The 23,866-nt window shown below is 40.9% G+C and overlaps 1 protein-coding gene across 3 annotated transcripts in view; it reads right to left on the bottom strand.

The window, feature by feature from the left end:
• Nucleotides 1-23,866, bottom strand: part of NOX1 (NADPH oxidase 1) — a 112,051-nt gene that overhangs the window by 20,298 nt on the left and 67,887 nt on the right. For all 3 annotated transcript variants that reach the window (XM_072123195.1, XM_072123196.1, XM_072123194.1), the window contains exons 4-9: nucleotides 15,736-15,820; nucleotides 14,087-14,229; nucleotides 12,973-13,154; nucleotides 9,579-9,744; nucleotides 5,263-5,355; nucleotides 571-806 (exon numbers count right to left, since the gene is read on the bottom strand). In XM_072123195.1, coding sequence (XP_071979296.1) covers nucleotides 571-806; nucleotides 5,263-5,355; nucleotides 9,579-9,744; nucleotides 12,973-13,154; nucleotides 14,087-14,229; nucleotides 15,736-15,820 — 905 coding nt within the window. The remainder of the gene's footprint in view (nucleotides 1-570; nucleotides 807-5,262; nucleotides 5,356-9,578; nucleotides 9,745-12,972; nucleotides 13,155-14,086; nucleotides 14,230-15,735; nucleotides 15,821-23,866) is intronic.

A 23,866-nucleotide genomic window follows, 5' to 3' on the forward strand; every position in this document is an offset into this window, starting at 1 on the left:
AATAAATGCAGGAAAATTATTGGTTTGTAAATGTCCGAGTAATAGAAAGTAGAATACATTTACTTGTGTCGATATACGTTCTATCAGCTAAAAAAGTTAAAGATGGGGGGGGGGGGGTGAAAATATGTGACTCCATCCAGATGCAACACTATTTTTGCATTTTTGACTTGCATTTTTTTCATGCGCACACGTGCGGTTTTTTTAACGCACGTTTAAATCTCAGCATGCTCTACTTTTGCAAGTCACACGCGTGAAAAACTCACCATACTATAGAGATGCATCAAAAACGCATTGCACGCTGAGACACACGCAAGTTCAATGCAAGTGCATTGCATTTTTCACGCAGCAGTTGCCATAGAAAAGATAGAGCTCAGTCCTGAATGCATTGAAATTGCATTGAAAATGCGCATGAAAAACTGAGACACTGAACAAACTCTGACTGAAAACTGATTGAACTCTGATGCAAAATGTCAGTCTTTCACTGACCAAACCCTGATCAAACTCTGACCTGATCTGCAACGCAAGTGTGGAAGGGGCCTAAGTGTAAAAAAGAAGAGATACAAATCTTACCGTGGTGGGTTGTCCGCTTTCTCTTGGAAGACCTTAAAAAGATTATCAGTCCAGTCTCCTGCAGATCGAATGTGCACTGAAAACATATCTTCTTCTGGGGCAGATGTCAGAGTAAAAGGGTGCCACTCTAACTGAGAGACTGATGGACAGTTGATAAAGATGTACTGGCCAACTTCCATTTTGAATCCTCTTCTTTGCATTTGAATTTCAAGGACCTTTGATGGATGGCTGACAGTCTAAAGGAAATAATAAAGTAAAAGAAGAAATAGGAAGAAAGAGAAATTACATAAGTAGCTGCCAGACAAATCTAGGAATTCTACCAGTTTTTTTCTACTTTTAGGCCAGTATTTTTTCTTTTTACTGGGCCTATTTTTAAGTCCTTGTTGCTAGAGTTTTACACTTTACACCCTTTTTATACAGTTTATCTTTAATGTATAGCCTTTCAGAATAAAACTAAAATGTGCTCAACCCAAAGTTTCAGAAATCCAGGGGCCACAATTCCTCAAAGAGGATCATGTATCGACTTAGTTCTACCCATTAACTAGCAAATTATGTGGTTATATGGACTGTTGCAGTGATAGATCAGTCTCTGAGAACCATTGTAATTTAAAGTTGTTGGCCACTCTTCAGCATAAATTGCCCTTTTACCTTTACTGAAAAATAAAAAAACTTCCCTGAATGTTCACCAATTGATTTATCATCACTGATGCTTCCTTTAGCGCTGTGTGCAGACTTTCTGTTCACTCTGTAGAATGTTTGTTTACATGTCTGAACACTGATAAATAGGAGGGACCTGTAGCAGGAGATTATGACTCATTCTGCTCCCCTCTCCCTGTGTATGTCAGTGAGATCGATAATAGAAGAAAAAATATTAGGACTGGCTGAAGGAGTGGGAAACAGGAAGTTGTGTTTATGAGAAAAGAGCAGCATGGTGAGAACAGGGAAAGGCTGAAGCTCTCACATGAGACAAAGACACAGGCACATATACACTCACCGGCCACTTTATTAGGTACACCATGCTAGTAACGGGGTGGACCCCCTTTTGCGATCAGAACTGCCTCAATTCTTCGTGGCATAGATTCAACAAGGTGCTGGAAGCATTCCTCAGAGATTTTGGTTCATATTGACATGATGGCATCACACAGTTGCCGCAGATTTGTCGGCTGCACATCCATGATGCGAATCTCCCGTTCCACCACATCCCAAAGATGCTCTATTGGATTGAGATCTGGTGACTGTGGAGGCCATTTGAGTACAGTGAACTCATTGTCATGTTCAAGAAACCAGTCTGAGATGATTCCAGCTTTATGACATGGCGCATTATCCTGCTGAAAGTAGCCATCAGATGTTGGGTACATTGTGGTCATAAAGGGATGGACATGGTCAGCAACAATACTCAGGTAAGCTGTGGCGTTGCAACGATGCTCAATTGGTACCAAGGGGCCCAAAGAGTGCCAAGAAAATATTCTCCACACCATGACACCACCACCAGCCTGAACCGCTGATACAAGGCAGGATGGATCTTTCATGTGCTTTCATGTTGTTGACGCCAAATTCTGACCCTACCATCCGAATGTTGCAGCAGAAATCGAGACTCATCAGACCAGGCAACGTTTTTCCCATCTTCTACTGTCCAATTTCGATGAGCTTGTGCAAATTGTTGCCTCAGTTTCCTGTTCTTAGCTGAAAGGAATGGCACCCGGTGTGGTCTTCTACTGCTGTAGCCCATCTGCCTCAAAGTTCGACGTACTGTGTGTTCAGAGATGCTCTTCTGCCTACCTTGGTTGTAATGGGTGGCGATTTGAGTCACTGTTGCCTTTCTATCAGCTCGAACCAGTCTGCCCATTCTCCTCTGACCTCTGGCATCAACAAGGCATTTCTGCCCACAGAACTGCCGCTTCTCTGTAAACCCTAGAGATGGTTGTGCGTGAAAATCCCAGTAGATCAGCAGTTTCTGAAATACTCAGACCAGCCCTTCTGGCACCAACAACCATGCCACGTTCAAAGACACTCAAATCACCTTTCTTCCCCATACTGATGGGGAACTGAACTGCAGGAGATTGTCTTGACCATGTCTACATGCCTAAATGCACTGAGTTGCCGCCATGTGATTGGCTGATTAGAAATTAAGTGTTAACGAGCAGTTGGACAGGTGTACCTAATAAAGTGGCCGGTGAGTGTACATACAGAGACATGTATAATGGAAGAGATTTATTGAAAAGTGGCCAACCCTTTAATATATGTTCAAGGGACTGGATTTCCATTTTTTATTATGAACTTTTTGCCTTCTGTCACCATTATTCAAATTAGATTTTTAGACAAGTTCTCTTTAATGGAGACTGATGTAGATGTAACCAGAAACAGACGTTTCACAGTACTTAGGTTAATTTGGTTGTCTGGCTAGCATTTTTCACATGATCTCATAAGCCTCTGTTCTGGTGCCACTTCTGTGTGTTCAATTATACCCATATCTTTAAAAACCCCAAATAACTAAAGCAGCTATATAGGCACTACAAGGATGCTGTACAAGGAATCTTCACTGCATTGCAGGTGATATTTTAGTTCAATATATGTTTTCATAAATGGGGTACAGTAACTTTTTGCATTCACATCCCCCTCCAACAAATAAATTAATGTAAACCAATCAATAAATTAACTACCTAATGCAGCTCATCCTACAGAAACAACAGGAATTGGGGTGAGAGGTGAATTACAGTGGAGTAGACTATGGAGGCAATTCTTGAGGGGGCATTATTAAGTGTCAGGACCACATGAGAGAGGTGTTATATAAAGTATAGGGCTACTAGACTGCATGGGCAGGCATGTGATTGGCAAGTTCATTATGAAATGTGGCGTCACAATAAGGGGTGCATTATAAAGTGGAAGCCCACATTAGGTGGCATTATACAGTGGAGGAATCATAAGATAGCATTTTATAATGTAAGGCCTAGAATGGGGGGATTCAGGGTTGGACTGGCCCACTACTACATCAGTTAAAGCACCGATGGGCCCTGATACCTTTAGCTCTACCCCATGCCGGCTGATGACCCTGCCACTGACCTGTGTCCCTGCTGGCTGTGTCAGGGCTTCAACTCCTAGTCGTCCAGACTAGATTTTGATAACATGATGCCGCAGAAAGCTAGTGGCACCCTGCATCATCACTGTTCCCCTGCTGAAGCTGTGTGGCCAGCAGGCATCATGTGATGTCATCATTACGTCTGCCAGCATCACAGCACGTAGCAGCAGCAGAGGAAAAGAGGAGAGTTGACGGGGAACAGGGACAGTGAGATGAGAGGGGGAGATGAAATGGGAAACAATATGAGGTGAGATGAGTGGCCACAATATGAGGTGGAGATGAGAGGCCACAATATGAAGGATAGATAAGAGGGTCTACAACATGATGAGATGTAAGGAGGAACAATATGAGGAGAATGTGGGAGAGATGAGATGGGCCACAATATTAGGAGGGGATGAAAGGGGCCACAATATAAGGTTAAGATCAGAGGCCACAATATGAGGGAGAGTTTAGATGGGCTACAATATGAAGGAGAGATGAGTGGGGCCAGAATATGAGGGGGAGATGAGTGGGGATTCAATATGAGGGGTAGATGAGTGGGGCTACAATATGAGGAGAAGAAGAAAGGCACCACAATATTAGGAGCGATGAGAGGCCACAATATCAGGAGATGAGACGCCACATTATAAAGGAGAGATGAGAGGGGCTACAAAATTAGCAGATGAAAGGGGGCACAATATGAGGGAGAGATGAGATGGGCCACAATATTGGGAGGAGATGAAAGGAGCCAAATTATGAAGATGAGAACAGAGGCCACAGTATGAGGGCAATATGAGACTGGGCACAATATGAAGGAGAGATGAGTGGGGCCACAATATGAGGGGGAGATGAGTGGGGCTTCAATATAAGGGGTAGATGAGTGGGGCTACAATATGAGGAGGAGAAGAAAGGCACCACAATATGAGGAGAGATGAGAGGCCACTATATGAAGGACAAATGAGAAAAGCTACAATATTAGGGGGAAATGAGTGGGGCTTCAATATAAGGGGTAGATGAGTGGGGATACAATATTAGGGGCGATGAGAGGCCACAATATAAGGAGATGAGAGGCCACAATATAAAGGGGACATGAGAGGGGCCACAATATGAGGTAAGTAAGTATTATGTATGTGATGTAAGTATTTTTAGGGTTGCTCTGTGTAGCAGTTTTGATGTCGTTTAGGGGTATGGTGTTAGGGGATAATTATGTTTGGGGACCAAGATTATGGAGATAATGAGAACATCCAGAACAAAAGGTGTCTGTGTGGTGAACTCAACTGGAAGGATATGAGGCTGGAAGAGCAAGCATAGTAATGGTGGGCCTAATGGAGAATGTAAGGAACTAGAATGACTACAGTCCAAGGACACATCCCCTGCAGTGACTTGATGTAATAACTAGGAATTTCTGTAGTTGTATATGATAAGTACTGTTATTTTTGGCACACGCGCATGTGAAGTTGTTATGTACAGGAATGAACACTACTGAGAATTCAATACTGATGCATTGGTGATGATTCCCCAGATCCCCAGATCCCACCAGTTCCCCAGCAGCCCCCCGTGGGAAGGAGATTCAATTTAAACCATAAACATAGGTTCTGGATGTACATTGGAAAAATTTCATACGTAATTATACACACCTTTATAACAACAACTCTTTGCTGTGAGCGATAAAACCTCAGAAATCTTTCAAGCACATATAGAATAATTGGAGCTAGTATCCACTTCCATGTCTAAAAAAAAAACAGAACAAAAACATGAGTGTAATTTGGTATTTTAGATACAAATCCTTTATGAAAACTGTTGTACTCTACTGTAGGTAGTAAGTTAATGTAATTCAGTCAGAAATACTAGTATGTTGTCACCTCTATCGAAGATCTCATGAATAAGTGCTTTATGGCTCATCTACTGAATGTGTCCAAATGGTGCTTCCCTTGCCTGTTATAAGGAGCTATAATCTGCTCCTTTTCTATTTTCAATTTCAAATTTCATTTTATTTTCTTCAAATATGTAAATTAGTCAGAGGCGCTCAGGCACACATCACCTTAGAGCCTTATGGATGTCCTGCTACTTTGTAATTATGCACCCCCCCACCACCTATTCATATTCACCTCTCAATCACTCCCTTGTCTTCACAGACAGCCGGTGACTGTGATTGTGAGAACTCGTTCCTGAAAAAGTTGTCACACATTTCGAGTGATGTGTGCCTCCGGCTAATTAACATATTTGAATAAACTTCTTTTTTCGCAACACTGGAGGATCAGGATTTAGTGAAAAGAAGTCCCATCATCCCTAGAGGTAACGAGCAGCCTTCTTAGGACCTACCACCTGTAATCTGGTGGTAGATATCCTTTAAAGAATAATCAACAATATAAAATAAGTATGTTGCAGACTACATCAGATGACATGTTATGGAGATATTCCTACCGAGTGGGATTTCAGACAGGTAAAATTTTTATGTCCTGTCATCTAGGGTGTGTAAATCAGTGTTTTAACAGTTTCTAAGACAAACACCCATACTCAAATAAATAAAACCAAACTGCCCCAAACCTATGATCATACATTTAGAATTGTAACTAAATGCATAGCGCTGGAACGCAGAATGAGAGGTACCTGATGTATGCCAAATATATGATCTACAAGCTACTTCCCAATATTTCTAAAGTCTGCATGAAGGCATGGAGAAGTAATGTTCACATGGTTCATTCAATGCAGTAGCATGAGATCTATGGGGGACATTTATAATTTCTTGAAATGGTGTATTGATATAGACCTTGTTCTAGGTATGTGCCTAATTTAGCATAGTCTTTTTATGTTGTCATAAATGTCTCCATGTTCTATGTTCTTTTGTTTGCATTTTTGTATTCTATTTTGTCTTTAATCAGAAATATCTGTGGTTTATTTTATTTATCGATTTTTAACATTGTGTGGGTTATTTGCAATTTCCATTTTTATTAATAAAAATAAAACAAAAAAATGTATACATGAAACAAATATAAAAAAGGTAATAATTTAAATTTTATATTTTTAAAATCACTCTTAATTAAAAATATGCAAATACATAAAAGAAATATTTGAAAAATATTTGTTTGTAAACTAGGCCAATAATTACAAATATATATAGTAAATAGTAAATGTGGAAGATCAGATCTAAATATATCGTCCTTGAAATTAAATGGTTCCCCTGTATTCATTTATAGGGACTCAATACAGTATTTAAAAATGTAACAAGCATAAACCTGTTCCAGGGTGGAGTGACTGAGCGATTTTTTTTGTGCAAAAAAAAAAAAAATCGCAATAGTAAATCCCCCGTTGCACGGTTTTGCACACCCACAAACAATGAAACATTGGTTGCCTTGGGAACATTTGCAAGATTGACGTTAAAACACCTTTGCAATAAAAATAGGCAGAAAAAAATCGCAATTGACATTAATTGCGCATTTTTGCACAAAAAATAAACAACATAGAACAGATTTGAAATGATAAATGTCCCCTATGTGTTTATACACTATAAACAAATTAGAGACCTTATGGTTTTTTGAATACCAAAGGTATACCAATACCTTAGGATAGACAGGGCCGCCGATAGGGCAGTACAACTGGTACTGCCCTATGGGGCCCGGACTCTAAGACACGAGGGGGGGGGGGCCCGGCCGGTGGGGTAATATGCGGTAATAGTACGTCAAACTTCTGGCCCCGGCTCCTGAATGGAGCCGGGGCCAGAAGCTGCGGGTGTCGGCTATTTATTATAGCCGACACCCTCCTCTAACACCCGCGATCGGAGATTTCTCTGATCGCGGGTGTTAACCCCTAACACGCCGCGGTCGCGCTGACCGCGGCGTGCTAGGGGCATTTAACAGGATTCGGACCCCCCCGCGGCGCTTACCGGGGGGGTCCCGCTGCTCTGATCGCAGCCCCGGGACTGCCGGTGCCCGGGGCTGCGCGATCTTCTTCCGGGTGCCGGGTCCGTGCCTCCTGGCAGGACCCGGCTGTGACACACTGAGCATGCGCAGCATGCTCAGTGTTTCACATAATACAGTGTAATACATCTGTATTACACTGTATTAGGTGAAGAATAGCTTGAACAAGTGATCAGTGGATCACTTGTTCAAGCTAACCTGTAAAAGTAAAGAAAAAAAAGTTAAAAACACTGAATAAACACAATTTTTAATAAAAATAATTAATTAAATAGAGTTAAAGTCCCCTAAACACAAACATTCCCTATACACATCTAATAAAGTAAAAATACCTGAAAATCACCAAAACCCCCCACATATTTGGTATCACCGCGTCCGTAACAATCTGTACAATAAGTCAGAAACATTATTGGACCCGTACGGTGAACGCCGTAAAAACAAAACCCAAAAAACTCGCCAAAAATATAAATTTTCATAAAATCCCTTTACAAAAATGTTCTAAAAAGTGATCAAAAAAAGTTATGTGCCCCAAAATGGTACCAATTGAAAGAACAACTCAACACGTAAAAAATAAGCCCTAAACTAGCTCTGTCAACCAAAAAATATTAAGGTTAAGTTCCCGAAAAGATGGCGATGCAGAAACAAATAAGATTTCCTCTGTATTAGTTTTTCTCCAGTAAAATTGTAAAAATAAATGAAAAACTATATAAATGAGGTATCACCGTAATCGTAGTGATCTATAGAATGAAAATATTATAGTATTTTTAGTGTATGGTGTACGACCCCCAAAATATACAAAAAAAAGAAACCCCAAATTGACAATTTTCTTTTCCTCCATACATTAAAGAGTTAATAAAATCTCATCGAAAAGCTATAGACCCACTTAAATGAAGTATTTGTAAAGTGCATCTCATGTCGCAAAAAATAAGCCCTTAAATGTCCAAATTGCCAAAAAAATAAAGATTGTATAGCCAATAAAAAGTGACAATGCATAATCTGCTCTGAATGGCGCAGCTCCCCCCTCGATGCCCTGGCGTGTGCCCATACAGCAGGTTATCACCACATATGGGGGATTGTTATACGCGGGAGAGATGGGGGATCAAATTTTGAGGAGCGTTTTGGAATTTTATCCACTGAGAATTTGTACATTTTATGAAAAACACATTAATTTAGCCAAATAAAATGTAATTTCGAAATTGCATCCGATTTTGTTTTAACCCCTGTAAACCAATTAAAGGGTTAACAAACTTCATAAAAGTTGTTTTACGTACGTTGAGGGGTGTAGTTTCTATAATGGAGTAATTTATGGGGTTTTACTTTATTTAGGCCTCTCAAAGTGACTTGAAACCTGAGCAGGTCCCTCAATAGCAGGATTTAGCTTTTTTTATGAAAATGTGAAAAATTGCACGTAACGTTCAATAGTATGACTCCTATTGGCAATCTACCAGAAGAGTGTGCCTTGTCGTAGCAACAGGCCTCAAACCCTGTTTGTGAAAGGTCACTGCGGGGGGCAGGAGGCTTGTTCGGTTTTGGGGTGTGTTGGGGCCCAGACACTTTTGCTGTATGGGGCCCCGAATTTCCTGATGGCTGCCCTGAGGATAGATATTCAATATCAGAATGGCAGAGTTCCAACGCCAGAGACCCATCAACCAACTGTTTAATACAGTTACACCTCGGTGTTGTCCCATCTCCCTAGTCCTGTAATTTCTCACCAATCAGTTTTTCAATCAGTTCCATTCAAATGAATGGGGCATAGCTACAGTACCAAGCCACTTTACAATGTTCCATTCTGTACTTAGTAGAATATGAAGGTGAGCATATCTAAATCGGCTGAATGGTGGGATTGTTTTTTGGCACCACCAATAGACCATATTTGTACAATGTATTATGTATTATGGAAATAGACTATTCAAGTAAAATTAGAAATGATACAACATGTTCTATTTATGAAAATGTATTTGTATACTTTTGAGCAGATTCTACAAGTTTATTTGTATTAACACTGAGATAAAAATGGAAAATCTAACAAATTTGCTTACCATCGGTGCATTCCCTTCAAAACTGGGAATAAAACATTTATCATCATCGTCATCATCATCATTACCATCTTTTCCTTTTGTTTTTATCCAAGTAGTGTATTTATTATGGCAATCTTCATATCTGTTACTGTCAAGACTCTCACTAGTCTGGCCTCTTACTAAACGTCTGCAAAAAATGATTTAGCATAGTAAATTACATGAAGTTACTCCATTAAAGGATGTATAGTCTTTACACCAGTTTTGATGATATTAGGTGGTAACCTTGAAAACTGTTTAATCATACCAATGTACGTTAATAGCAGCAGGACTGTAAAAAATTCTGCTACGTTTGTGTTGGTTTGTGCTGCGCAAATTTTTGTTTGTGCTGCTTTTGTTTTGAATATATGAACAAAAAATTAAAGTTCAAAAGTTCAAGCAGCCCCCCCCCACATTAACCGAATCAAACAAAACTGGTGTCAAACGTTAGTGCTACGTTTGTGCTGGTTTGTGCAGCAAAAATTTTTGTTTGTGCCGCTATAATTTTTAAGGTATGTTCAGGTGTTTGAGGTGTTTAGGATGAACTGGTTAAAAACAAACCTAGTGACACTTCCCTGGCTTGATCACCAGGGGGAGCTAGCAAACACATTGTACTTTGGAAGAAATGAACTCTGATGACCTCTGCAAAAAAGTATGAATATATTAAAAATGATAGCGGCACAAACGAAAATTTTTGCTGCACAAACCAGCACAAACGTAGCACTAACGTTTGACACCAGTTTTGTTTGATTCGGTTAATGTGGGGGGGCTGCTTGAACTTTTGAACTTTAATTTTTTGTTCAAATATTCAAAACAAAAGCAGCACAAACAAAAATTTGCGCAGCACAAACCAGCACAAACATAGCAGAATTGTTCGGCACCAGTTTTGTTTGATTTGGGCAATGTGGGGGGGCTGGTTGACCTCTGATGACCTCTGGAAACTTTCATTAAAATCTTAAAAACGATAGCGGCACAAACGAAAATTTCTGCTGCACAAACCAGCACAAACGTAGCACAAATGTTTGACACCAATTTTGTTTGATTTGAACAAGGTGGGGGGGCCAACTTCACTCAGGTAGTACATTTTCATTACAAAAAACTATATTGAATTTGTATTCTTTTTAAATTACAATGCACATAAAGGCTTTATAAAAGTTAACCAGTAGGATATTTTAAACCCGCAATTGTGCTATTAAAAACTTTCTTCCCTAAAAACAAGGTCCTATCCAGCTTTGGTGACAGAAAATAAAAAAGATGTAGCTTGCAGAGGGCATTGACGAAAACATGGAAAACAGGTGCAGAGACAAAGGGTTAAATACATATAGACAATAGAGGGAATTCATATATAATGATGAATATTTATTTTGAGTTTATGTGAAAATTTAAAAAAAAAACACATTACAAAACAGGCTTTATTTAACTTTTTGTAACTAACCCCAAATAAAACTAAAAATTAAAAAAAATCATCTAACCACTAAGCTAATTTGATAAAAATTTTTGGTCATTAAAACCTTCTCGGGCCATTGTCATTAAGGAGTTCTCCTTAACTGCTCTCCTAGATTTTTCCTTCCCTCATACAGATGGGAGCTGACCTTGTGCTGAAAGCGAATAAATGTCGTCTCACATTTACAGAAAGGGGAAAGGAGGAGTGACGTGGAGGAGAATGCTAGGGAAGCTAGAAGAGCCATAACGATACAGAACTTACCGTCTACTTACAGTTTTTACATGTCTAAATGTAACGGTAAGTTAGGTGCCGCAGTCAGGTTCGACCGTGGTGTTTAACAGGTTAACTGCAGCGATCGCTGCCAACACCGGCCGCGGCAGTAACAGACAGGCGTCAGCTGTGTTATACAGCCGTCACCAGCTGTGTATGGAGAGAGCTCAGCTCGTGAGCTCTCTCCATACACCCTTAGCAGCACGAGGACGATATAGTTCGTCCTCGGTCGCGAAGGTGTTAATTGCAGTCCAGGAGGGAATGTTGAAATGACATGCTCCTCTTCCACGCATGACTCTGTATGTAATCCGGTTAGATTGAGATTTATTAAATCTTCTGGAAGTAACCTGTAGTATTAAGAGAATAATGTTGTGGTTGATTATGGTTCAGCCTTGAACCTGATTGATGCTAAATTTATGCAAGGAGTTAAAAGAGCTGATCTGTACTATTCCTATATTGGCAATTGATAACGCTTCTTTAGGATTACAGGCTACTACTCATTCTGTTGAAAATTTTGAAAAATGTATTTGAAGCCTGATGTGGTCATCTGCCTAATTTACCTGCCAGTATTATATTAGGACTGCCTTGGCTCAGGAGAAATAATCATGTCATGACATGTCACAGACTGATCCATAAATGTTATTTTGTCTTGGGGTAAAGAATGTAAAGAAGATTGTAATAACGCCAGAATTGCCACACTTTCTGAATTCTCTCTGCCTGCTGAAATATCTGACTTCCATGATGTGTTTAGTGAATCAGAACCTAAAACCTTGCCGCCTCATCAGGAGTATGACTGTTCAATCTAATTTGTCCCTGGGGCATCTATATCTTTAGCCTGTCTATAGCCTCTGTGAGGTATTAAAAGAGTATTTAGCCAAAAGTTTGGAAGCTGGTGACATTAGACCTTCAAAATCTCCTGTGGCAGTAGGGTTTTTCTTTGTAAAGAAAAAGGATGGAGGTCTACGTCCATGTTTAAACTTCTGGGAAATCAATAGGATTACTGTAAGAAACTCCTACCCTTTGCCTTTTTATTTACAGACCTATTTAGGGCAAAGGGTTCTCTAAAATTGAGAGGGGCCTACAATCTCCTGAGGATCAATGCAGGAGACAAATGGAAAACCGCATTCAATTCCCCTGAAGGGCATTTTGAGAATCTTGTCATACCACTCGGTCTCACTAATGTCCCAACTTTTTTCAAAAATTGAATTAATGATGAGTTAGGTCCGGTTGTAGTTAGAGGCGTCCTAGTTTATCAGGAAGACATTTTGATTTATTCCAAGGACATCTACCGTAATGTCATTATGCAAGGGTAACAGAAGTCTTACAGATCCTCAGAAAGAATGCCTTGTATGCTAAGCCAGAGAAATGTTTATTTGTAGTTCAAGAATTGTCATTTTTGGGATATATTTTGTCATTTAAGGGGTTCAAGATGGACCCAGAGAAGGTCAAAGCTCCCAAGACCTTGGGAGCACTACAATGGCTTCTAGCCAATTATTATAGGAAATTCATCAAACAGCCTTTGAAAGCAGTGGAGGATTCTGAAACTCTGACATATGTTGGTGTTCATGAAGGCAGAGAATAGCATAATAACACAAACTGGAATATCCTAAATGCAAGCGTCACTTAATGCAAAACATCTTTGACATATAGGAAGTGCAAACTCACCCAACTCCGTGAATCAGAAGGCCAGCAAAAAAGATAATAAATAGGTGGTGAGTATACCAGAAAACCTCAAAATAGCATCTGCGGATAAACTCAGTAGAAGACGTGATCATTAATATTAGTGCTAGTGTTATCACCACGCCTGTTACACCAGCAATTGTAGTAAAACAAATAGAAGACTGTGTCTGTGAAGGAAAGACAGAGAGAAGAAATCTATATTATCAAATATGCATGAAAAATACAGAAATAACTTTTACTGCCACCTGCGTTGTATCATAAAAAAAAGTATTAATAGGTCTCATGCACACAGCCTTATATGGCCATGGGACAGCTCATGGCCGCCATTGACTTCTGTTATAGACAGTCATGGTGCAAGGAAGCCACATGTCTCACTGCACCTGTAACCACAGTGCTTATTATAGAGAATTATAGATTCAGCAGTGCTCACCCCTTCCATCTCCCAAGCAAAATGCACACAAATCTGTTCTGGAACAGGCTGCAAACAAGGGAATGTTTGCAGCTGCTTCAGCACAGAATTATGTGCATGAGGTCTTAAAGGGGTTGTCTTAGATCTATGAAAATCAGATATGTGACTGGGGGCACTGCCTAAAAAAATAAACTTGTACTGACCGCCACGGTCCCTCCTGGTGTCCTGCAGCGCTGTCTCTCCGGGCCATGACCCTGTTGAAGCTGGTCTGGAGAGACTGCCCGCATTGCTTGGGGGGACCGCAGAGGTAAGTACAAATTCGTTTTTAGGTAAAATGGGCAGCACTCCAATTGATACAAATAAAAAAGTAGTAGTCCTCTTTATTCCATATCTCAATACAGCAATGTTTTGGTTCAGTGTGAGCCTTTCTCAAGCCTATATTATATCCTTTATAGTATACAGCAAAAAAAACTGTAAAAATAGGCATGAAAACCACTAATAAATAAAAAATTACTTTTACAGGTAAATTTGAAATAATGTAAAAATGTTTTGTAATTTTATCAAAAATATAGTGTATAGTTTATAGTAGTGTTCAGTCCCATAATTTAATGTGTCTGCATTTGTCTTCCATTGATAGGGGCATGCTGCATACTGTTATATTGAGTGAATTGTATAAGCTGTTGCAGTTACCTCATGCTTGGATCTTATTGGGTTGACCCAATCTCCATCTCCATTACCAATGCTCGATAACACTCCTTCCAGAGTGTTATTTGAGGACTGTGCACCATCATAAAATCTTTCAATGTTAAATAAATGTGCAATTGTGTGGACAGCTGCAAGATATATACACCAATACATTAACAGAAACATTAATAAGTACATCAAATAAAAATAGTTAACATGTTTATTTGTAAAGGCCAGCTTGAAACCAGTAAGGTAACCATCACTAAAGCACAAAGTACAAAAAAGTCGTCAATGCCGAGCTATAGACTTCAGTGCTCAATGCCTGTAGCCACATTCATTTGAACAGCAAGGCCATCTACATGACTAGATGGGCGGGGGTGAGACGGAAATCTAAAGACTCCATGACACTCATGCTATGCTGCCCATCTACATGACTATGGCTCTTTGTTGGCAGTGAGCCAGGAATATTGTATTTTCTGGTGTGTAAGACAACTTTTTAACCCCTTCAAATATTTTTAAAAAGTTGGGGGTCATCAGTGAGGATTGAGGGGTTTACCTTTTTTAAGTCAGATGTATCCTTAGATGTCGGTAAGGGGTCCGATGCCCATTGTATGGAAGAAGGAAGCAGCGCTGCTCAGATAACCAAGACTCTTTCACCCATCTGGCCCACCTCCTTCTCTGCCTCCGGGACTTATGTTCTCAAGAGAACAAGAGACTGAGCCCTCTCCATGCAAGGTGGGTGTATGCTGCATATTGCAACAAACAGCCACCAGTAACACCTGCAATGTCAGGACCACCACGGGAGATGGTACTAGCCGACATCTGGGACTGGAATCTAAGTGGCACCTGGTCTTCACCAGGTCGTTCCACAGGAGTGACTAGCCAGCAGTGGCAGGCAAGGTAGAGGTACAGATTTGTACAGTCTCAGAGTCAGGCACAGGCAGGTAGTCAGGACAGGTGGCAGAGATGCAAGGTCAGCCTACAGGTCTGGGGTTGGCAATAGGGGATCAAGGCAGAACTTGACAGGAACGGAATAGGAACAATTGCAGGGAACAGGAAGTTTTCTCTTATCACCAAATCCTGTCACCTGATTGATCAGTTCAAAACCTTATGATATGTTCTCTTTAATGAGGGTTGGTTTCAGGTTTCAGTAGGCCCCTGGATGACAGAGCCTCAGTGGGCCCCTTTGAAGTGAGTTCATGTGGTGGCATAAAAATTTCAGAAACTAAAACAGTTTCCTGTCCCCTAAAATATTCCCTAGTTTATAATACCTTACAGTCCTCTCATGGATATTTTACATAAAGCCCTCCACGTCCCATGGTCTTCTTATGTATAGCCTTATGTGGGCCCTCCCAGCAGCCCTGGGCCCCGACACTTACCCAAGTATGCCCAGTGCTGGCGCCGGCCTGTATTTAATAGACAATCCTTTAACTTAGACCGCTATTATAGTGAGACCTAATTGGATTTAACATACGGGAAGCCTCTTCCTGTTGATCTGAATTAAATAATGTAGAATAACCAGGTCAAAACAGGTGATTCACATTTTATGGGTTTATGGGCTTTTTATTTTTCTAAACCCATAGTTCACCATAAAAACATTTTTTATGTAGGTTTTTATTTAAAAGCATGTAGAGATCAAATGACTATAATATTACCTGTCATTAAGGCAATTGTGTAACCCAGAATCTTATGAAATGTCAGATTGTGGTCAAGCTGCTTCCTAACTGATCGTCGACAACACTAGAAGAAAAATATTGCAGTTACACATTATGCATCACATAAAAAAAGCTGTGCCATTACTTATTGGGGGTTATTACTTGGACATCACTTGGTGGGGGCTGTGGAGGACATAAATTAGAGGGGGCTGTGGTAGATAATACGTAGATGGAGCTGAGTGATATCTCTTGGTGCGGGATGTGGGAGACATCACTTGGTGGGGAATATCATCTGGTGGGGCTATGTGGGATATTACTTGGTGTTGGCTGAACGGGACACCAAAAAGCAAACAAATATTTGGTTCCTGTAAAGGTACATCAAATGGTTCAACTGCATGCATTCAGAATTTCTTGGTTCCAAAGAAAAATCGCAAAGATTCCTTCTTTTTACCTTCACATAGAAAATTTCAAACTGAACATAGTCCATATGAGACATACACTATAGAGGTGAAATATATTGCAGTGTTTTCAGTATAAATTTATCTTATCAGTCTTTCACATTAATAATCATAAAAAACACAGTCCTCTTCAATTCACAATGGATTTTAGGCAGAGATGCTAAACTAAATGACACTGAGTCTAGTGGTGTAGGCTGTCACAGCCATCACAGGATCCAGCTCACACTGCTGGACTCAGTGGCACTTATTTACCAAGGGTACCGTGGCCGCATTTTCGACGGTTCTCCCCACTTTTGGCGCATCGGCGCCATCTTTCATGCGCATCCAATGCACTTACATGCACCGGGGAGAAGATGGTGAACTGCGGCAGACCTGATCGAGGAAGCGACACAAGCAGGAAATCGGGCACACAATCTTGCAGCAGATGTGCATTCCAGCGAACATTCAGGATCAGGTATCGCGCAGGACTGGGTAAGTAAATGCTCCCCACTGTCTTGTCTAGTGTGAGTTAATATACAAATTGAAGAGGACTCTGTTCTTTATGAATATGAATGTGAAAGACTGAACAGGTAATTTATTCTGCAAACACAGTAAAATATTTCACCTCTACACTGTATGACTTTTTATTGAATCACTAAAGTGCAAGAAATATATATAATCTGTGTGGTTTGTATTTTTCTCTGCGGAGGACATTACTTGGTGGCGGCTGCGGTGGACATTTATTATTGGAGTCTGTGGGGTCATTACTCATTGGAGTCTGTGAGGTGACATTACTTGCAATGGGGACTGTGTAGTTGGGGCTGTGGGGGACATTACTTACTGGGAGCTTTGAGGGGTCATTACTTATGGGGAGACTTATTTAGTGTGGTGGAATTACTCAGTGGGAGCCTTATTTAGGGTGGACTCCTTACAGTGTGTTTGATTAGAAAGGGGTAACAATTGGGGGATATTAGTAGAGGTCACAGGTACTAAGTGAAGATTGCATTATTACATGTTAGGCCATCCTTAGGAAACATTATTAGGTGGGTGGCACAACGAGGGGGTGTAATGTAAAGTATGGGACCATATACTGTGGGGGCTGCAGTAATTGGCAGGTTCATTATTAAGTGTAAAGACGGCAATGTGGACGATTTAATGTGTGTAAACCCGAATGAGCATTACACACTAGACTTCAAAATTAGCGAAGAATGTATGATCACTAGTTTTTTTAGAAATAATATAATCTCCGTTGATCAGCATTTTATGAATTTTTTGTAAAAGGTATACTATGCCACTAAAACAGTGCTTTACAAAATAACCAAAGTATATCAACATAAAACTGTGATAATCATAATTAGCGAACAGCAGTGACCGTAGCAAACAGAAAGTTCTAACAAATTTTTATGAAGGTTACAACAGTCATCAATCAGTACAAAGTGTACAGGCCTTTGCTTTGAATGACTTCAGCATATCTGTGGCCACATGAAATAACTAGTCCCTCACACTGCTCTGCCATGTAGCTGTATGAGGAGCTGGGGAGCCATTCATTATTTTCAGGGTTACAAGCCTGAAGGTGTACAAGCCATGATAACCCCCCTCCCCCCAAAAGTGTATGCAACACCTTACAATTGAGAACAGCTCTTGGCCAGGAAACGCATGGGCTGGCTTGGTTGCAGGTTATTCCCATTGGAATTGTCTAATCCACAGCTAGTCCATTAGCATCCTAGTGGATATGAGTTCTACAAAATCCAATCAACATTTTGCACTAAAGAATGAAGTAAATCCTTCATTAAAAACTATAATGCAAAATGAATGCCCTTATTCCTATTCCTTATTCCTTTCCATGGCTGCAATATTAAAAAATAATCAGTTTGTAAACTTATATGCAACTCACCCAATGTGAGTTTACCGACACTAAGTGAGACCAATGAGAACTTGCATAGTTAGTGGTTACTTGCATTGTCCTGCCTCCTTGACAGGTTTGATTGACAACTTCCACTGCTAGGTGACTCATACAGGCTGCTGTATGAAACATTGGGGCACATTTACTAAGGGCTTTGAGCCACATTTCTGAAGCACTTTGCACATACTTTTATGTAAAAACTGCTCGCACAGGTATTTAAGAAGTGTCTGGGTCACTATTGAGTCACACGCAAACCTTTTGTGGCGCAGCTGCGCTAACCTCCACGAGACACAAATTAGGGGGTGTTTGGGCGCTCAGACGGACCAAGCGCCGTATTTAAATTGTGTTGCACGCCAAATTAAAGGAGCACCACAAAAAAGTTGGTTAACTCTGTCGGGCCAGTGCAGGGAAGCGACAGATTCATGATTTCTGCCGCACGTCCTATATGAATGTGTCCATGGAGGATGGGGAGGAGTAGAGGTCCTTGGAGGCATGGGGAGGAGTGCTGTGATTTAATGTTTTGAGATACATACGTCGGGTAGACCTTGCAAATGTAACAGGACCTTACATGACAACACCCACGTCACATGACATGCAGAGAAGAAGCATAGGACTTGGGGAGGAGTAGATGGGAGGGATTGGCCAGTGTCATTTAGTTAATAGGACTCTATGGGAACATGTCACTAGTTGTATTTGTGAAAATGTAGTGATAGGCTCCTTTTAACCCCTTGCCGACGCGCGCCGTACTGGTCCCGGTGCATGGAGAGGGCTCGCGGGCCGAGCCCTCTCCATAGCCGGTAAGTCTTTGCTGCATATTGCAGCAAAGGCTTACCGGTAACACCCGCCAGGGCCGCATCTGCCATGAGGCGAGATGAAAATCTCGCTTCAGGCGGCAGAATGCGGGTCCCTGTAAAGGGCGGCGAAATTCGCCGCTCTAAAGTGGGCGATTCGGGCGTCCATTAACGCCCGAATCGCCCACCAGCTAAATAAATCGCGCCTGTCTCTTTAAGACACAGGCGCGATTTATATGCGGAGCGACGCAGCGCCTTTCCGGCAGCTGCGTCGCTCCGTTCTAAGCAGTGACACAGGCGTCATGACGTCATGGCGCGGCGCCTGTGTCACTGTGCAGAGCCGCGTCTCACAGGAGAGCCACGTGAACACCGGAGCCGCGGCGAGGGAGCAGCTGCCTGCAGGTGAGTATGATTTTTATTATTTTTCATGTATTTAATTAATTGTGGCTAATAATTAATACTGCGAGGGGGGGGGGGGGCTATATATATATCATATGGGGCCAGAATTATTTTAAACTGGGGGGGGGGGGGGGGAGGGATCATGGAATGCTATTTTATTTGGGGCTATAATTATTTCTTTATTACTGGGGGGGGTGCAATATATATTTATATTATTTGGGGCTATACCGTAATTATTTTATACTGGGGGGGGGGGAAGCTATATATATTATTTGGGGCTATGATTGTTTAATACTAGGGGGATGCTATAGATATTATATGGGGCCAGAATTATTTTATACTAGGGGCGGGGGGGTTCTGTATATTTTATTTGGGGATTTGGAGCTATAATTATTTTATACTGGGGGGGCGCTATATATATTATTTGGGGCTATAATTATTTTATACTGGGGGGATGCTATAGATATTATTTGGGGCTATAATTATTTTATACTGGGGGGATGCTATAGATATTATTTGGGGCTATAATTATTTTATACTGGGGGGATGCTATATATATATTATTTGGGGCTATACTTATTTTATACTGGGGGGATGCTATAGATATTATTTGGGGCTATAATTATTTTATACTGGGGGGATGCTATAGATATATTATTTGGGGCTATAATTATTTTATACTGGGGGGATGCTATAGATATTATTTGGGGCTATAATTATTTTATACTGGGGGGGATTCAGTATATATTATATGGGGCCAGAATCATTTTATACTGGGGGGTGCTGTATATATTATATATCACTATATCACTAAGATGGGGGGCTGTATATGGGATACAGTATATTACTAAGCTGGGGGGATGTATATGGGGTACAGTATATTACTAAGCTGGGAGGGGACTGTATATCGGGTACAGTATATTACTAAGCTGGGGGATGTATATGGGGTACAGTATATTACTAAGCTGGGGGCCTGTATATGGGATACAGTATATTACTAAGCTGGGGGGATGTATATGGGATACAGTATATTACTAAGCTGGGGGGCTGTATATGGGATACAGTATATTACTAAGCTGGGGGGCTGTATATGGGATACAGTATATTACTAAGCTGGGGGGCTGTATATGGGATACAGTATATTACTAAGCTGGGGGGCTGTATATGGGATACAGTATATTACTAAGCTGGGGGGTGTATATAGGATACAGTATATTACTAAGCTGGGGGGATGTATATGGGATACAGTATATTACTAAGCTGGGGGGATGTATATGGGATACAGTATATTACTAAGCTGGGTGGCGGTATATGGGATACAGTATATTACTAAGCTGGGGGGCTGTATATGGGATACAGTATATTACTAAGCTGGGGGGATGTATATGGGATACAGTATATTACTAAGCTGGGGGGCTGTATATGGGATACAGTATATTACTAAGCTGGGGGGATGTATATGGGATACAGTATATTACTATGCTGGGGGGGCTGTATATCGGGTACAGTATATTACTTAGCTGCAGGGGCTGTATATGGGATACAGTATATTATATGTATATAGATTTTATCCCTATATAATGAAGGGATGTGTTATATGTGGGGTAGCGTGCGGTCAGTTGTGTTGTGAGGGGTATATATTATTTAGGAGCGCAGTGTTGTTATCCAGGAGACTTTATACTGTAAGTGACTGTGGTATTTTTAGGGACACCGGGTGGAGATGCTGCACGGAGCTGAAGATATCCGGCCGTGAATTCAGCAATGATACGTCATGGATTGGAGAACCCGGAATAAAGTCCTCCTGATGGAAGAAATTGTCACCTCTAAGGTACTAGATGCCACTAATGCCTCTCAGATCCTGTAGTCTGTCACACAGTGTCAGGGAGCTGCCTGTAGGATTGTTAATTGTTAGTAAAGTTTTCAGCATTTACTTAACAGGGAGCGGGGGGGGGGGGGCAGCATTTTAATATTCGCCTCAGGCAGCAAATATGCTAGAATCGGCCCTGACACCCGCGATCGGTGCTAGTACCGATCGCGGGTGCTTTCACGGCGATCGCCGCTGATGACGTCACGGGGAGCGGTGATCCGTTGCCATGACAGCATCGGGTCTCAAGAAGGCCCGATGCTGTCTCGTTTTAACCCATTCATTACAATGTGCTATCAGCACATTGTAATGAATGAGGAGTAAAATCCCCATATACTGCCATATTGCAGTATGGCAGTATATGGTAGGATCGATCAGACAACCCAGGGTTAAAGTACCCTAGGGAGTCTGAAAAATAGTTAAAGTAAAAGTAAAAAAAAGTTTAAAAAAAAAAAATTATATTAAAAAAACCTAAAAATTCAAATCACCCCCCTTTCCCTAGAACTGATATTAATATTAATAAACAGTAAAAATCATAAACACATTAGGTACCGCCGCGTCCGAAAATGTCCAATCTATCAAAATATAATAACGGTTTTTCACTGCGTTTAACCCCGTAACGGAAAATAGCGTCCAAAGTCAAAAATGACATTTTTTTGCCATTTTGGAAAATATAAAAAAATTAATAAAAAGTGATCAAAAGGTCGTACAGTCCTAACAATGATAGCAATGAAAACGCCATCAAAAGTCGCAAAAAATGACACCACCCACAGCTCTGTACACCAAAGTATGAAAAAGTTATTAGCGCCAGAAGATGGCAAAATCAAAAAAAAAAATTTTGTACAGGAGGTTTTAATTTTTTTAAATGTATGAAAACATTATAAAACCTGTACAAATGTGGTATCCCTGTGATCGTAGCAACCCAAAGAATAAAATAGACCTGTAATTTGGGGCACACAGTGAAAGCTGTAAAATCCAAGCCCACAAGAAAACGTCGCAAATGTGTTTTTTCACCATTTTCACTGCATTTGGAATTTTTTTCCCGCTTCCCAGTACACGCCATGGAATATTAAATACCGCCACTACGAAGTGCAATTTGTTACGCAGAAAATAAGCCATAACAGAGCTCTTTATGTGGAAAAATAAAAAAGTTATAGATTTTTGAAGGTGGGGAGTGAAAAATGGAAGTGAAAAAACTAAAAAAGGCCAAGTCGTTAAGGGGTTAACCCATTACTGTTTTTGCATTCTCATTTTTCATTTCCCACCAAAATACATAACATTTTTATTATTGCATGTAAAGAGCTGTGTGTGTGCTTGTTTTCTACGTAACAAAATGCACTTGATAGTGACGGAATTTAATATTCCATGCCATGTACGGAGAAGCTGGGGAAAAAAATTCCAAATGCTGTGAAAATGGTGAAAAAAAGCATTTCCCCATATCCTTGTGGGCTTGGATTTTACGGCTTTCACAGTGCGCCCCACATGACATGTCTAATCAATTCTTTGGGTCGGTGTGGGGGATATCAAATTTGTATAGGCCCCCAGCAGCTTTGCCAGAGGCATTTACACGGTTAACATCCACAATTGGTGCCAGCACAGACCGTGGGTGTTACCAGTGGGTGATTGCCGAAATATGCAGCAAAACACACACTTTGTATGGAGGGCTCATGTACTACGTCACATGTCGGTAGGGGATTAAAAATCCAGAGCACATTTTCACTGCAAGTCTGGAATTTGCAGCTTGTTGTATGCATTACTCAGCAATTCTAAACACTGACTATCCCTAACCTAAGGATCAATGCCTGCAAAAAAGCCAATTGTGAACCGTGAAAAACGGAAGTTAACATCTATTTCTATCGTTAAATCTGCATCCACATCCATCCAATTTTACCAAATTCCGACTGCTTTACTACTTAAAGGAATGTATACAGGGTACATAAAATTACAGCCATGGCCACTGATCTATGAAAAAAGTATTGCAGTTTTTCAGCATACGGTAAAAGAAACGGATGGTACTGTTTTTCTCTGCCATGTGACCTAAGTAACTTTTCTAGGATTAAGTAACTGAAGGGTGTGGTTAGAGAGCTGTAGGTAAAAATTTTATAGATCAGTCACAGTACTACTACTAGTAATTACATGCTCTTGCTCGATTAAAAATACTCCTCAGAAATGCCAAGGAGTATTTTTACTTTGCCAGAAAAATTAGTTTGACCTCTGGTTTATTGCCACTAGTGCAGGAATTATAAAGTGTAAATGCCCACATTAGTGGGCACCATAGACTGTTTTGCAGTGTAGGACCTAGAATGGGGGGAGTTTTACCACATGTTACTCTAGGAAACATAATTTGTGTGTTTCTAATATTTTCAGGAGGACTTTTTGTGTAGCACTATTACAGTATTTGGCAGAGAGTGTTTGGGGTGGCAGCAGGATAACATCGTTAGTGGACTTAGGGCGCGGTCCCACGTTGCGTTTGCAAACGCAGACGCAGACCAAACCGCGCCCACCGGGGCGGTCCGCGGTCCAATCGCATCGGCGTTTCTCTATGTTTCTATGGAAAACGCCGATGCGATCGGACCGCGGACCGCCCCGGTGGGCGTGGTTTGGTCTGCGTCTGCGTTTGCAAACGCAACGTGGGACCGCGCCCTAAGATGTAGGTGAAATGAAGAACATAGGACATGGTGATGATGGGCCTAATGGAGAAGATAAGGGTGCCTTCACAATGCATGCATTTTTAAAC

This window comes from Engystomops pustulosus, chromosome 9 (assembly GCF_040894005.1).
Source record: "Engystomops pustulosus chromosome 9, aEngPut4.maternal, whole genome shotgun sequence".
In the NCBI taxonomy this organism is placed as follows: Eukaryota; Metazoa; Chordata; class Amphibia; order Anura; family Leptodactylidae; genus Engystomops; species Engystomops pustulosus.